Source organism: Oryzias latipes, chromosome 3 (genome assembly GCF_053564925.1).
Source record: "Oryzias latipes strain Hd-rR chromosome 3, Olatipes_Hd-rR_3.1".
Lineage (NCBI taxonomy): Eukaryota > Metazoa > Chordata > Actinopteri > Beloniformes > Adrianichthyidae > Oryzias > Oryzias latipes.
Window position 1 is genome coordinate 30,032,317 of NC_136239.1, and position 16,555 is coordinate 30,048,871.

A 16,555-nucleotide genomic window follows, 5' to 3' on the forward strand; every position below is an offset into this window, starting at 1 on the left:
CCCAACCATCTCTAGCCGGCACCACTCAGCCGCCAAAACAAGCGCAGGCTCTCTCCAACTCAGTCAGGTGACTTTCAATTTCTAGTGTGCTTCATTTTTATACAAATCAAGGCTAACTGATGTGTGTAATTCAGCAAGCCAAAATGTAAACATGAAAAAAACACAAATCACATTTTCTCTTTGTGTTTTAAAAAAAATGAAATGACAGTATTATTTTAAAATTTGGGGTAAATGCAAAACAAATTGCAAAACAAAAAACTTCACACTTAATGGTAAAAAGATTTGTAGAAGCAGTTTATTTGAGTTTTATTTTATCATATTTTACAAAAATTTGATTTACAGAAGTTGAGTTTTAACCTTCCCATTCTTCATTTAGGCACAACCTGGGGATAGTTTATTAAAGAAAAGAAAAAACTGCAATTAAATAAGAAATGTTATTACAAATATCCCATGAATAAGAAAATATATCATGGATGTTAACATTTGTTTAGTAGGTATTAAACTGAAAACAAAAGCATAGGTGTCCAGTTATTTTTTCTTAAATCAAAATTTGATAAACTAGATGGAAAATCTCTTTAAAGCATCCCCAAAGAAGTTTGAAAGACAATAAATGAAAGATCATTTAAAACTCCAGCCACCTGTGGAAGTGTTTGGGGCTGATCTTTGGGATCAAGTGAAAGAAATGAGTCTTTGTCTACCACCTGTGCATTTTCTCCAAACCTGTCTTACACTGCATTGAACAAAATTATTCTAGTTCCAACTTTCCTGTCCACTGATATGTCTCGTCCAGGTAGATTCTGTGAATCTACACTCTTCTGAGTGTCAATAGCCTAGCTTATGTTGTCCAGTGATATTCACAACTAAAGGTATTTAAGGCGAGGAAGACGGGCTCTCTGCAATGAGAGAAGACAAACCCCAACCCCAAAACTTTTCTCATTCAGAATCTTTGTCACCAAACGAAGAAAGGAACATCTGAGCAAAAGAGAGCAGGCTTTTCTATCATTTGAAGCATTTTGATACTTTTTTTTTCTTTTTAAGAGACATTTCCAGTGCAAGCATTTTGGCTGCCACTCTAGAACTTGGTAAACCTCTCACAATGGTGTCAAAACAAGTACAGCAAGTCCTGCTGTGAACGACTGGTCTATTCTACCAACTGTGTTCAGATAACTAAAAGCTCATACTCAAAAGGAAAAAAAACATTTGTATCCATCATAAGCAGTAGATTTCAAAAGAATAACCAATGCTTTGTACAAAATGTAATTCATCCCGATGATGGTGTTACAGACTAAACAGATACCAGCCCATGCGATTCAAAAAACACTGTTTGCAGCATAATGTCAATAGAAACATTCAGAGGTGACAGACAGGCTGACCAATACTAAAGTGACATTCTCTTACCATACGGTAAGAACCACAACATGTTTGCTACTTATTTCACAGTTGAAAATGACGCACATACCGGACGAGTTTCTTCATCCAGGATTTAAAAAAAAAGCTGTCTGTATTAAAAGAAAAAGCAAGTGACCAAACATAATAAAATGAAACAGACTCAAGTCCAAATCTGATTAAGAAACAATAGCTTCTCATCTCAACCCTTTTCTCTGAAGCCTTTCCTGTGTCTGACTTGTGAATGGTAACTTTTAAGAGCATGTCACAACAGGGACTGATACTGCTGAAGCTGCTGGCTGTGATGTGCAACCCAAGAATAAAGGGTGATGCACCACCGCGCGTCCTAAAGTGCACTCCTTCGTTTATGATTCAGCAGAATCAGTGATGCTGAGGCAACTTTCAATAGTCTCACCTTTTTTAGGCAGCCTAAAACAGTCCACAGGCCATGTTTGCAATGCTTTTAATTACAGTTTGGAAAAGGTGATGACCACCGACAACACCGAATGGGTCAAGGCTGAAATAACTGTTGTTGCCTCTCGGGATGATGAGGTGATGGGCTCTCCGGCTTTAGTAAAGCAGGTTTCAGGGCGCTGCGTCTTGCTGGTTTTGCATGCGTCTCTCTGCAGCTGCCGCCATTGTTCTACGTCTCAGCACAGTCAAGTCCATTTCGGGGACAGAATCCTCTTCCAGTCTGGGCAAGTCCTCGTCCTGATTCTCTGGACACTTGTTCAAATATCTCCTGCAGGGGGAACCATGGAATAGAAGTAGAAACCAAAACTTTTTTTGAAAACCATGCGACCATCCCTTTATTGCTTTTGTGGTGTCTACCAGTTTTGGCTACAGACTTAACCTTCATTTTAGCACTCATCTAACCTTTCTACGGTGGCTGAGAACCGCCATTGCAGCAGAAAAAAAAAAAAGTGACTGCAAAAACAAAAAAGGCAACAGTTGCTTTTTTTTTTTTTTTGCAGCAATGGCGGTTTCCTGGCCACCGTCATTTTCTACCTAATCCCTTCATAGTGAATAGCAGCATTCCAACCTGCGTGCATGCTGGAGCATCTCCTCTTTCCTCAGCATGAGCATCTTCTGTCTCTCGTCAGCTGACTTTGAGAAACGACCCCCTCTGGCCTCAATGTTGTCCGACTCGTTGGCGTTCTGTTCAGATGCTCCACTGGGACCTGCTTGCTCTTCATTTGTGGGTGAATGCTCTATGGCCTGAAGGGAAGAAGACACATACACAATTTTGCTGGACAAATGGAAGCCCGAAAAAAGTCACACAAAAACAGTTTAAGACAACCAAAGAAACCCATATGACAAGTCTTCTTTTGGGGAACGCTGCTGCAGAGAATGCAAAGATACTGACCTGTGTGGGGAAGGGCACCTGTATGCGTCCCTCCAGAATGTTGTCTGTTGTGACTTCCACAGAGCGAGTCAGTTGAAGGTCCTGCATTACAAGATACGAGGGCACCTGAGGAAACATCTCCTGAATCTGATGCGTCTGTTGAGAAGAAATGCACAAAGAGAAAGAAGAGAATATAAATGGAGAAGGAGGATTTAAAGAAAATACAAAGACACATCCTATTGTTATCTTTGGCTTGACCAGCTTCAGTTAAATCGCGCCAATATTTTCTAAATCTTATTAAAAGCAAGCACCAAAAGAGAATCATATTGTCTTTTCGGTCTTATACTGACTTCTTATCATCAACACAAGTTTGAACAAATACAGTAAAGAAAACAACTCATGCTTCCACTTTTTAAAAAAAAATGAATAAAACCCATAGAGGAACTGATGTTTGTTTACAAAGAAAATCAAAGACTACACTCTTCCCTTTTCTATACATTTTGTTCATGTTAAAAGGAATAGATATGAGGTCGTGAGACTTTTTTTTATTAACGTTTTAAATTTTGGGTGGATCTCTGTAGCAATATACAAAAACTCCCCGCAAGTCTTTAACAGATGACAATCTCACAATTGTGACACATTTTTGAGTTTAACTCAAAAATGGCTTGGACTTACCATGGCCATAAGCTGGGAATTGTTTGGTGGAGCCATGCCCAGAAGGTTGGTGGTGTGCATTACTTCCACTGAAAAACTGGGCAGCCAGCTCGCAATGCGAGATCCTAAAGGAGGAATGTATGACTGTTATAAGGTGCAGCAGATATTTATGATTCAATCTGTGCAGCAGACTTACCATCAAAGTGGAAGAAGTGATTGTGCTGGTTGATGTGCGGCCGAGCGTCTGGAGCAGCTCCAACTGGGCCGATATTGTCTTCCAAACCCACCCCTGGCTGCTGATTTCTCACCTGACTTCCATCGCCGCTGATATTCAGCGACGTTCGACACGTAGGACACGACGTGTCCTGCTCCAGCCACGAGCGCAAACAGGAGCTGTAAAAATAAATACATAAATCAAACAAAATAGTCCAGTGTCAAATAAAAAGTCATTTCTACCTAAGGACAACAAGGTTTATCAATCACTGCACCAAAATTGATAAATGCAGAGAACAAAAGCCTTTGTTTGGTAAATAAACACCAACAAAACTTATAAAATATGTGCATATATCATAAATAGAATGTAGGTCCATCTGGCTGAACTTATACAGAGATTACTGCTTCATTACTTATGAAAGAGATGACCGCAAGGTAGTTTGCGTGCTGTTAGCATGGCATCCCAGCAGATGGCGCAATCATCATCATTGGCCGCTAGCTCTTCAGCTGTAGCAACAGCAAATCTGGCAAAAATAACCAAAACAGAAATGTGACACACAATTACAAATCATGGCTGAAACGTAATGAGCCAGTCAAAAAAAACAAAGGCAACATTTTCCCACCTGGCCTCCATGTTGTTGATGACACGAAGGTAATTCTTGTGGCGGCGAACACGCCGCTGGACCTCATGGAAAAGGTATCGCAGCTGCATAAAGATAACCAAGCTTGCCATGGACAACCAGATGTTACCAAAAAGCTAATGGGACAAAAAAAAGATAGAAACTTAAAGTAGAAAAGGACAAACGTAGAAGAAAAAACAAAGATATACATTCAATTGAGACTGAATGGTACCAGCATGTGGATGTGGTGCATGAGGTCAAGAAACAGCATAGCCAATTCCATTATGAAGTCAGTGTAGTAGACATAAGTGCCTTTGCTCTCCCAGGTCCCTGGATGATTCAAATCCCACAGATGGATGGAGTAACTGAAAGATACGAAATATGTCAACAAGATTTTGGACTGGAGGAAATATATTTAAATGGCTGCACCATGCAAAACAATTTACTGAGCTTTTAAGTGTATTAGAATGTTCTTTCCTCAGGAAAAGAAAAGTCCTGCTTTTCTCAGTATTGCTCTAAAAACCTGCGCTCTGAGCATGGTATAGGCCCCTTTAAAGCAGCAATCAAATGCTAGCTAAAGCTTTTTTTGTTTAATTTTAATTAGCTACATTAGAGTATAAAACACAAAAACATTACAGTAAAACCATCCCTTAAAATGGGATAGCATTAAAAATGTCTCCATATGTCCCAAGTTCTTACTTAACGCTGTAAAAACGAAAAATTCCCCCGTTCCTGATCAGCCGACTTCATGAGGATCAGAGTTTTTGCACATTACTAAGCCCCTCCCCCAACAAGAAGGTCTTTCATGTCAGAGCTAATAAAACCAAAACAATCCCATGACAAGTCAAATCCATCATTTGCATGCTTCATGTCATCCCAACAGCTTGATGTGTTGCAAGTTTTAACATACTCACCGCATAATGACATGTCCAGTCCGCACAGTCACTAATAAACACTGAAAGAAGAGAAATGTTCTAATGATGCGGTTTGTTTTGGAAAAAATACAGAATCAATGAACAAACCTTAGCAAAAACTCCAAGTAGACTCATTTCTGTTACGTTTTCCAAGTCTTTTTTAAAATAATATTACTTTTAAAAAGGTACTTCAACCATAAATATGATGGCAAAAATTACTCAGATGCCTAAAATGTTTATAAGTTAGAATGGAAAAATAAACCAATGCATCATAATATTCAACATAGATGGACGTTCTTGTTTTTATACAATGACATTCCCACCAAAGGTAAACAGAACTCTGCATAATTATTAAAAACAGTTCAAAATATGATACAAAACTAACCTGTGATGAATGTTTAATAAACTGAGCATGTCAGCTGATTATCTAATAGAGTATTTTATGTTTTTTGAAACAAAAGTGTGGTAAAGAAGCCACAGTTACACATGAATGCTGCATTCATTGACTGATTTTGAGTTTTTAAATGCATCCCATTCTTTTTAAATATTGTGATGCACGCCATTTCTGTTGAGGATAAACCTCCATTGTTTACCTCAACTGTAAGCAAATATGAGCAGCCACTGTGGGCATCTCTAATCCTTTTTTTTTTTTTTTTTTTTAGGTTTTCTTGCTCAATGTGCATGAAAGCTCAGAAGAAGCCTGTGACGTGACTGCTTACTTTATCACATATTTCCAAAACGCACCATTATAATATTCAACCTCATTGGTTGAGTCATGTATTTATTAGCATGTTAATAACTAAATTAAGTTACTGAGTTAACAACAACAAATCATTGTTAAGTCATTCTTCTATTGAGAAGAAAATAAAGATAACTTACTACAAAATGTTGAGTCAAAAAGAATGTTGTTCAAAGAGATTAACCAGGAGTAACACAATTATTGCTTTAAGAAAGTCATCAAGCACTAGAGCCTCCGATTTCTCTCAATTTGATCATTTCCATCAGAGACATAATGAGTTTATAAACTTTTTCCAAGAAAAGTTAAAGGTTATTAGAACAAGCATGGCCCCATTATCTTCATTGCATAATTTCCATGAATCTCCCATCTGTGAGGAATGAATGCTGCAACAGTTCTCCTCAAAAACCATTTCAATGTTTGCTGGTTCCATCCACACCTCACTTTTTAGTGATAAAGAGTCTCTGATCAGGACAGATCAAGACGTTTTCCATGCAATATGTATCAGCAATGTCTCTAAAAATGCAACTCTTCCATCTCAAGGATATGAATGTATGAGTAGAACCAAGGTTACATAAAATCCTCCAAAGAATGTTTTGTTGTTTTTTTTCTAACCCTGCCTCTTTATCCTGCTGTGTTTTCAGCCTCTTACCTCTGCTGCCATAAAGGAGAGGGTGTGCATGCCATGTGAAGCCCCTAAGAAGCCACAGACCACAGCCAGGCCACAGCAGTCCAAGAGCAGGGAGACCAGCAGACAAAGCACTCTCACGTGGCTGCTCATAGGAGTGGAGGGGGAGAAAGACAGCTGCAGGGCAAAAACACAAAAACAGACTTTTTTATTTAAGTTCTCTTTCTAAGGTCTTCAGGTTCAGAACCTGCTTTCCTGGAATTGAGGCTCTTTCTTCCTACGTTTAAAAAAGTATTAAATAAATATGACAGAGTTCACTTGGTGCTTCTCTTGCAAATGTCATAGGGTGAGAAAGTAGAGAAAAAGCAAACAAAACAGACCACGGACTCCACGGTTGCTCTTGGAAACCAGTTCTGTTCCCTTCTGATCAAATTATTCCGTCCGAAAAACGTCAACAGCTGCAAGCGCAGACACCAACTATTCAGTTCTGTTATCTACATGCAGTTGTTTTGGTTTTTTTTAAACAGTTTCACACAAATGTTTTATCTTGACCCGAATGTGGGAACCTAAAGCTTTGAGGAGTCAGGAAGGAAAACAGCTGGGGAAACACAAAAGACTTCAACCTGAGAGGGAACATGAAACAGAGCCAAAGGACTAGCACACAGTCGAGCATACAAAGTGAGGCAAGTGTACCAAAAGAGATTCACAAAAAACAGAACTAGCAGCAACTCCAGGTAGAAACTACAGTCATTTATACCAACTCAGACTGCATCACATGAGAGCTACAACATTTATTTCATCGTGTTTTAAATGGGAAGGCTTGTAGAAGAAGATTAAATTTGATACTTTGTTTTGCCCAACATGCAGAACACTATTTGATCCAGGGGGAAGCCAATATAGCAAGTGAAACTGTACCACCAACATGCTGTCACAAGAGGCTAATAATAGATCTAAGGCTAAGACTTTATGATACAAGACACTTGAAACAATCTTCTGAAGAAAATATACAGTCTTGCTATAACATTCACAAAGCAGTTTTTGAATAGTTTATGTAAACCAAAGCTAAAGTATAAGTTTTAAACAAGTGCTGTCATGTATCCAGTATAGGAGAGAACCAAAACCTGTAAAGCCTGACTAAACATCGTAGATTAGATATCCAGCATTAGTATCCTAATTTACAAATTGTTAACAATATCAGAACTGCCAAAACAAGATTAGACATGTTTAAATTAGGCCTGCACAATAATTTGCAAATTTATCGTTATCCCGATATCAAGCTGTGCAATATGCAGATCGCAAAAGACGGCAAAAAATTGCTATAAATGGTTACCTTAAATGTGCTAAAACAATCTTATGGCAGCTTGGAGTGTTTAACGAATCAAATAAATCCATTTATGCATTCGACCAATCCGATGGAAGCCTTTTATGTCAGATGTTCATCTCCTGTGTCAATAAGGGTCATTTGGTGTATAATTTTCAAACTGTTTCAATTAAATGAGAAAGATGTTTGGTTGATGGTTGTTTTGCTATTTGTTCCTTTACCACAAGTTATATCGTTATTGCAATATTATTAACTAATATTGCAAATCGCGGGTTTTCCTCATATCGTGCAGCCCTAATGTTTATTCTAAATACAAATTCTAGCTCCTAAGATAAAATAACTTAAGTTTCAGAAAATACATTTTTCTAACACTTTGTTCTTTCTTGGTAAACATCTGCCAATCAAAAACATGCAGTCTTTTGACCACTCTTAATTCAGAAGTTGATGAACTCCATATATCTAAAACTAAATAAAAAAATGAAACAAAAGTTTCCATAAAAATCTCTTGCAGTTCAAATTCTGCTTTTTTGTTAAATAATTGTCAAGCTAACATCTTGAGTTTAATTGCATGGCAGCAATTAGATAAATATATAAAAAATATTTAGAACAAATTATTAAATGCCTCCACAAAAACAACAACAGCCAGGAAGAGTTGAAATTAAAATGTTCGCTCCCCATACTTACATATTCAAAGCGGTCTTTGCAAAGCTGCACCATGAGATGGAGAAAAACCAGAGCTGAGAACCACAAGCACCACATGACCACCTCCTCAACGGTTTGCACATTCAAGACTCCAAAGATGAAAATGAATTTGTAGAAGATAAAGTTCCAAAATTTGTCTTTGAGATGCTGCAGGGGATGAGAAAAGAAGGACAATATAATTATTTGTATTAGTGTCTGTTGAATGTCAGCTAAAACACTTTTAAAGAAACTAAACCCATTAGTTGAATTTAAGACAATTAAAAACTCACCTGCTTCTCACTGACTCGTAGAGGTCCAAAGACCACATACTGAATCATTTTTGCAATTAGCATCAAGGAGCAGCAGAATGTATTCACCAACACCTAGGAAATGGTATAAAGTAACAGTGAGTTTTGGTAGATGCACTCGTTATATTAGTAGGAGTGTAACCATTAATCAATTCATTGATGAATATTCCTATGATTCAACCAGATCCTTCTGTCAGAGGGAAGTTATGAATCATATCAACTTATAGTTTTTTAAAATCATTTCAGAATGAAATTAATTGATTACAATCGGTATTGGAAAATACCATTTGGATTAAGACACGGTAGGTTTATTTTACTAAAACGTAAAACCGATAAAGTGCATCACAGCGGACAACACACACAATGACAGCAAAAAATGATCAAGTCATCATTACAGTCCAATGTGTGGAAAAACTTGGAATTTTGCAAAGATATGTGACCATAGAGTGTGCTAGACTGTTTTAATAATGTTCAGTTTGGATTATTTTCATGTGGGAAAACAACAGTGGGCTGAACTTCATGAAACTAAAATTGCCATTGGATCTTGTTTTCTTGTATGTTTGTACACATATTTAATGTACAATTTCTGGTGTAACTTCCCCTGTACCATTCAGTACCCAGGTATTCATCTCTGAGTCACACTGGTTGAATTTTTGCCTAAAGATGTCCTAGCAGGTACTGCAAAGGGTGTCACTGTGCATGACGTTTGTACTGTGGCCGAGAGGTGTAAGACACATTTACATTTAAGATACAACAACAACAAATCCCGGTACAAACAAAGAAATACTGAAACACAACATCAAATCACGAAATACAACACCAAATCATGGAACAAATTACTGAGTCCTGAAACACAACAGCTGATCCGGGGGGAAATGACCAAATACAGAATTACAAAAAACAACCCTGTTACAATTGACCAAATCCAGAAACACAACAACAAAAGCAGGTCACGGCTTCTAACAGAAAAGACATAATATAAAACCAATTGACTATGATTTTTTTAAAGTTATTTATTACTGTTTTCTTTATGTGGACATTTTAATTACACGAAACATTCCAAAAGCATTTTTTAAATTGTGTTACTACAATACAAAATAAAAAAATGTTTAGTAAGGTAAAGTTTTTGCGTCACATCTGGTAGTAATGGTATTCCCTTTCCGTTGGCAGCTGCTCGCTTTCGTTCATTTTTTTCTCCTTCTTCTGAAGTCGTGTTTTGCACTAGTGCAAGCTTAATGGAAAGGGAATACCATTATTACCGGAAGTGCAGCAAAAACTTTACCTTGCTAACACATTGTTGTAATTTGTATTGTAGTAATAAAATTTAAAAAAATGCTTTTGGATTGTTTCATGTATTGAAAATGTCCACTTTAAAAAAAACAGTGATAAAGAAATGTAAAAAATCATACATAATTAGTTATGTATTACGTCACTTCCGGGATTCAGGATGTTAGAAGCCGTTTCTCCACTTTCCTTGTTGTGTTTCTGCATTTGTTCGTTTGTACCGAGATTGTTTTTTTGATTTGGTATTTGGTAATTTATACCCGGATTTGCTTTTGGGTTTCAGGACTCTGTAATTTCTTCAGTGATTTGCTTTTGTGTTTCAGTATTTGTTCATTTGTTCCAAAATTGTTTTTAGTGCTTCATGATTTGTTTGTTTGTTCCAGGATTTGTTAATGGTTGTATCTCAAATGTAAATGTGTCTTGCAGCTCTCGGCCATCATATGTTTGCGCATGTTTGCTTCACCGTTGAAGAACTTTGTTTCCGCGTTGGAAAATGTACAGCGATGAAATACCCTTCACTGTGTGTACTGGGATAGCTTATACTTTGATTTTGATTTGAAACAAGGTAGAGTGGACTTAGCGGACATTTGTGAGAAAATGGCAGCTTTCTCATGGCTTTGGATCATGAGTCATGGATAGTGAAAAGGCACAAGATAAATTAGGTCCCAAAAACCACCCGCCAACACATCATCAAGGAACCTTGATGAACCGCGCGAGGTTCGTCGTTGCGGACCCAAGTCTCACAAGTCGCATCGTGACAAACAATGTTAAAGAGCGCGGTAACAAACGGTCACAGGTTCAAGTCCCTAATACAGAATAATAAACCGCACTCAGCAGAGGTAAAGTATGCAATAGTATACATTGAATGATCTTCTGAAAAATATTCAACATTGCTGAATCCCTTGAATAATGTCCTGTGACAGATTGATGGTGTTTAGAGCACAGATAGAGAAGCTGTGGCATCGAAAGAGACATTAAAAAAAAAAAAAAACTTGATATATCTATACATGATTACCGGGTTTTCCCATTGTTTTCCGCAAAACAAAGGTGATCAGCAAGACGTAATATAATAATAACTTAATTTGAGGTCTATTGGGCCATTTCATTTATTTCTGTGTTCAGAATTGGAAGCTCTACCATTTGTGGTCACCAACTTTCGTCACTGGACCTTAGAAAATTGTGGCTTGTGTTCCCTAGTCCTCGACTCATTTTAGGTCAGTGAATCGAATCATATCAGACCATTAAAAATGAATCAATATTGAGTATTAAGAAACCACAAATTAGGATATGAATCAGACCATTGTTAAAATGAATTGTCACACCCCTACATTAGTCTAACGTTTTAAAGTGAGTGAAACTTACCCACACAAACAGACTGTCGGTCACAAGATACCACAGGATCGTTGTTGCCAGTTCTGAGTTACTGACAGCATTGCTTAGGTGTTCAAGATCGACGTGGGAGGGAGCAGGTGTATCGTCCGGTTCCAAGGCCCCAAAGCCGGGGTCTGTCACCGTAGGGTAGGCACTGAAGATGCTCCCAGCGAGTAAAGCCACACTCAATACTGTGTAAGTCTGCAAACTGGGCCACGGAAACCTCTCCAGAAACATTAGAGGCATTGCAGTGGGTGCAGTAGTCTTCAACGAAAAAAGGAAGAAAAAAAAGTCTGTTAACAAACAACACACATCTGGATTAGCCAATGTTGGCCTGACTTTAAACAGCTAAACAGATTATGTAATCAATGGGGTTTGCAATTTGAGGGCGATACCAATTCACCAATACTGGCAAGTTTAAAATAATAATCATTAGTAAAATTATATGAATATAAAATCTAAAGCAATAAAATGCTAATACAGACTAACGCAGGAAGTGGCTAACCCCCATAAGCTTCTTTAATTAAAAAAAATATATCAAGTTCGTTCGGTTTTTTGTCTTTGGGTGTATTTTAATAAATAATCAAACCAAAAATATTCAAATAGAATAATTAAAGTGAGTTAACATGTCCAGTGTTAGTAATTCACCTAGCTAACGTTACCTAATACTAGCTAGTTTGTTAGCCAATCTTTGCTGCGAAGCTAAAACCAATCGCCGAACTGCGGCTTTGTGTCTAGACTCCACTTACAGTTCCTTACAGACAACGTTTGACCCAATATCCCGGGTAATGTCCTAATCACTGGACCGAGTTTTAGTGCAGCTGCACGAAGAAGATCATAGAGGACGACAACATCGTCATGTTTACGCCACCGAGCAGAGCGACAGGCTGAACGGCTGACTCGCGAGCTGCTTCTTCTTGGTTGCGCAGGGAAACTACGTCATCGTGGCTGTTTAAAGGCATCGCCATTCAAATCATATTTCACACGATTTCACACGATTTCGCTGCTACCTACTCACTTCACACACTTAAAATATCATTTACCTTTGCTGCTATCAGCTGCACGAATCCACTTGTAATGTGTTATTTAAAATGTGCTATAAACCACGAAGACAGGAACGGGTAGTTTCTAGAACAAAGAAGAAAAGTCGCGACTCATTCGGGAGAGCAGGAGACGTCGTTTCTTTGGAAATTCACCCCTAATGACAGCAGGGTAGACGTTTATGCATGTAATGATGAGACCAATCAGATTAGATAGATTTTTTTCAAAGTAATAAATATGTATTTATACATAAAAACTCACTTCACAATGTTAGGAAATTAGTGTTTGGTAGATAATTCGATATAACACCAGCCCTTTAAAAAATGATCATATATTAGAACCATACATTTGTATTTTTAAAAAGTTTTTTTTTTTTTATGGGCAGCAGAGCAGATTGAGTTGCATCAATAAAGAATTTGCCCAATTTTTTAAACCAATGACACACGTCTTAAATGTATGACGTCATTGCCTCAGTTTTACATTTGTGAAACCTTCAGGTGGCCTTTACTGTAATTGAATACGTTTGGAATGCTAGCTTTGGTTATTGCAGCTGATGTCCTTTTTGATTCCTTGATGTTTTGTTTTGACAATTTGAAGGATCAGCTTGGGGCTGTTGTAGTACCAGCACAACCAGGCTGCCAGCCCATGGTAGACTAATGTGATGGCATCCCAAAGCAGTGTGTGACCAGAAGAGGTCCAAGGCTATTGTGGATGTGTTTAGCTCTTCCACATATTATAAACCCAATAACCCACAGACAGCGTAATCACTATTTCCAGCTAAAAAAAAAGTACGTTTAGAGTCAAAGTAGTTTAATTCATGGCGTCAATGGGGTTTGTCAATATAAAAATAAATTGCCAAATTGCTCATATTTTTTGTTTATTCAAACTTCAAACACTCAAAGATTTAATTTTAGAATAATGTTTTTGGTGCTGGGAGAGAAGATTTTGCACATTTATCACAAGTTTATTATAAAGTAACTCAATTTAAAAGGATAGTAAATAAAATTTAACACAGTAAGTTTTTTTTTTTAAGATGCATTATAACAATACATCCTGTAACAAACACATTTCCTTTTTTTCCTTTTACAATAAAAATAAATAAAACTATCTACCTAAACAGAAATTCGTGCATACGAATACAAACTTCAGAGTCAGGTAATATCTATTAATATTGAACAAACTGTGTAATAAAACAAACGTACCAATTGTTGAGTGAAGAAGAAGAAAAAAAGCTGTTTTATAATAAAGTCATGACAGAATTCCAGGTACCGATTGCTTTCATGTTCCAGCTTTCACTCTTCATTAACATATATTTTATATTAATATTTATTTATATATTTTGTAAAATCAAAAATTAGGAACTAGATCATGATGAAGGGTAACGACAGATAAGATAGAATAAACTTGAAACTTCATAGCCAGATGTTAATTATTAGCTACTCTAAAAGAGGACAGAAATGAAGTTGCAGTCCAAAGTTAACATTTATGGGAGTGTTGTAACAGATTCAAATTCAGAAAAAAAAAAGAAGTTACTTTGCTTTGGATTTTCTTTCATCCCTGAGCTGGACTTTTGGTGAAGTGTAACTTCAGGTAATCTGTTTTCTTCTACTTGAGTGTTTCTAGATCTGTCAGTGCCATGGGAGATTGCACTTTCACTCACATTTCAGCTTTTTTGCTATTGATCGGCACATCTCACGGGACACGGTGATCAAAGAAAAAGCACTGTATGTTCTCGTTGCCTTGAAAAATCAACGATTTTATACATTCTAAGTTATGATTATGAAACAAGTTAGTGAGATATAAGCATAGACAAAGTCATAATATGGATGTCTTTTCCTCCTTTTCTTTTTCAGCTTTTGCCTGGAATCCTGAATCAGTGGCCAAAACCAGCAGTCTCCTTCTCAAGATCTGGATCTTCATTTAACAGCAATCATTTCTGTTAGATAAGAGACATTTTTTCCCCACAGGATGTGGTTGGTACAACAACAAAAAAACAGGAGAAAAAAAACAAGAAAAAATATGTCTAAGCAATTTTACTAAAACACACAACATTGCAAATGCAACAACAGTAGCCATGTGATAATTGGGTCCTTGAAAATACATGGTTTCTGTTCAGTTTTCACAAAAAGGGAAGTGGAGTATTGTTTTTGGAGACGTTTAAATCATTTCTTAGTCAGACAGAAGAGAACGTTAGAAGTAGAATTCATTTTTGGAGGATGAATCCCTTCACTGTGGAATCCCCCACAGAGGCTCCTGAGGAGTATGGCACCGGGACTGCACTGGCATGCGTCATTCTGGGCCTGTCTTTTTTGATCGGAGTTCCAGGAAACCTGTTTGTGATTTGGACCATCCTGAGATCCATGAAGAAGCGTTCACACACGGTGATGCTCATCTTGCATCTTGCTGTTGCAGACACCGTGGTCCTCATCACCCTGCCTCTGTGGATTTACTCCATGGCGCACACCTGGGAGTTTGGAGAAGGAACCTGCAAAGCTTTGGTGTACTTCATCAGTACCTGCATGTACAGCAGCATCTTCTTCATCACTCTAATGAGTGTGGAACGTTTTGTAGCGATTTCTCATCCATTTGTAATGCTGCGCTGGGGGAGCAAAGGTTCTATGAACACATTTCTTCTATTTTTGTGGCTCCTTGCCTTTTCTCTTGGAACGCCAGCCATCCTGACCCAAACTTTAAACGAAGCTGGTGGAGTTACCCAGTGTTTTTCTAGAGAGTTCAGCACTGATACCCAAGCAATCATCATCGTGTGCCTGGAGACACTAGCAGGATTTGTACTTCCTTTAATCATTCTTTCCATCTGTAGCTGTCATGTCAGCATGAAAATCAAGAAACTGAGTTTTAATTCAAAGCCAAAGTCAGTGGTTCTTATTCACGCTGTGCTGATTGCTTTCATATTGTGTTGGTTGCCTCACCATATTATCAACATCATTACTGTCATTTCCCTGGTGATATCAGACACTGAACAGGAATACGTCCCTGAGTATCTTGTCTTAAGCTCTGGTGCTCTTGTTTTCATTAGCAGCTCGGTAAATCCCATGTTGTATGCTTTCTTTGCAAAGAATTTCAGAGGAAGTCTGGAAGGCTCTCGCCTGGTTAGGCTGTTTCAGGAAATGACTGTTTATACAAATAAACTCAGAGAGCTGGCAGTACAGCAGCAGTCGGATCAGGGGCCATCCACCCAGGAAGTGTTAATATCTGATAGTACATGTTAAAAATACCTTAAACCTGTGAAACTAAATATGAAACATTGTAACAACATTAACACATTTTCTTCATCTAATTTATCAATTACACTCTACAATTTCTGTTTAATATTAAATAGTTTACCTTTTTACAGCATTTTTGTGTTAGTATTATGTTACTTCAAATACATCTAAATAAACCTTCTTACCTTGAGCACAAGAGAACAAAGTCCCTGTCAGAAGTCCGAGTTATGTCTCCCCCTCTGGTCACCAGCGGGAAGCGTCTCCAGAGTTCTGAGTACGCTTCATCTTCCAGCATCCCCAGGGCAGTTTCTGGATGACACACATCTGACTTTCATTTGCAATCACTCACAATAAACCTAAGTACCATACTGCACTGAGCCTCACTCAGTGTGAAGTATTGAGTCCCACTCTGCCTGCTTTACCAGGTGTTACAGCTAGACCTGATCCTCTGATGTCCTGACCCTGCTTTGTCCTTGACTCTGTTTGCCTGTCGCCTGCCCCCCGCCCCCGCATCTGGATCTTGACCATCCTCGTTGTTTCTCTGATTCTCCTCTGTCAGACACTGATTTAGCTCTGTGGACTTTTAGCTGAAAAAATAAACCTGCTGCAATTAGAACCAGCTGCCTGCCTATTTTGTGACAGTCCCACCTATTTTGAAAATATGTCAGGTTTTATTTTACATCTATTTTTAAAAGATTATTCTGGCTTTTATTTTGATAGAGGTCAAGAATTCAAAATTCTGCATATTTGCACATTGTAACTACCTCTCTTTTTTGCACAATTGATGTCTTTTTTGTCCTGAGCTGTTCAAATCTCGATACAATTTACA

General features: G+C 37.8%; 2 protein-coding genes across 3 annotated transcripts; one reads left to right on the forward strand and one right to left on the reverse strand.

Annotated features, from left to right (window-relative positions):
- Positions 1–281: 281 nt before the first annotated feature.
- LOC101164292 (E3 ubiquitin-protein ligase AMFR) lies at positions 282–12,646 on the reverse strand. Of its 2 annotated transcripts, none has more exons than XM_078944591.1 (14): positions 12,505–12,646; positions 11,453–11,725; positions 8,789–8,881; positions 8,502–8,666; positions 6,521–6,673; positions 5,133–5,173; positions 4,451–4,583; positions 4,222–4,355; positions 4,012–4,122; positions 3,582–3,778; positions 3,407–3,510; positions 2,753–2,887; positions 2,429–2,604; positions 282–2,128 (listed from the first exon to the last, which is right to left on the reverse strand). In XM_078944591.1, exons 2-14 carry the CDS (start codon positions 11,705–11,707, stop codon positions 1,972–1,974), a joined length of 1,854 nt encoding a protein of 617 aa, XP_078800717.1. In that variant the 5' UTR covers positions 11,708–11,725; positions 12,505–12,646; the 3' UTR covers positions 282–1,971. The 2 variants fall into 2 exon arrangements, with proteins under 2 accessions (XP_078800717.1, XP_011491010.1); XM_011492708.4 differs by lacking the exon at positions 12,505–12,646 and adding an exon at positions 12,211–12,430.
- Positions 12,647–14,579: 1,933 nt separating this feature from the next.
- On the forward strand, positions 14,580–15,873 carry LOC101172802 (leukotriene B4 receptor 1). The gene has a single exon (XM_004067394.5). The coding sequence runs from the start codon at positions 14,719–14,721 to the stop codon at positions 15,730–15,732; it is 1,014 nt and encodes a 337-aa protein (XP_004067442.1). The 5' UTR covers positions 14,580–14,718; the 3' UTR covers positions 15,733–15,873.
- The last annotated feature ends 682 nt before the right edge of the window (positions 15,874–16,555 follow it).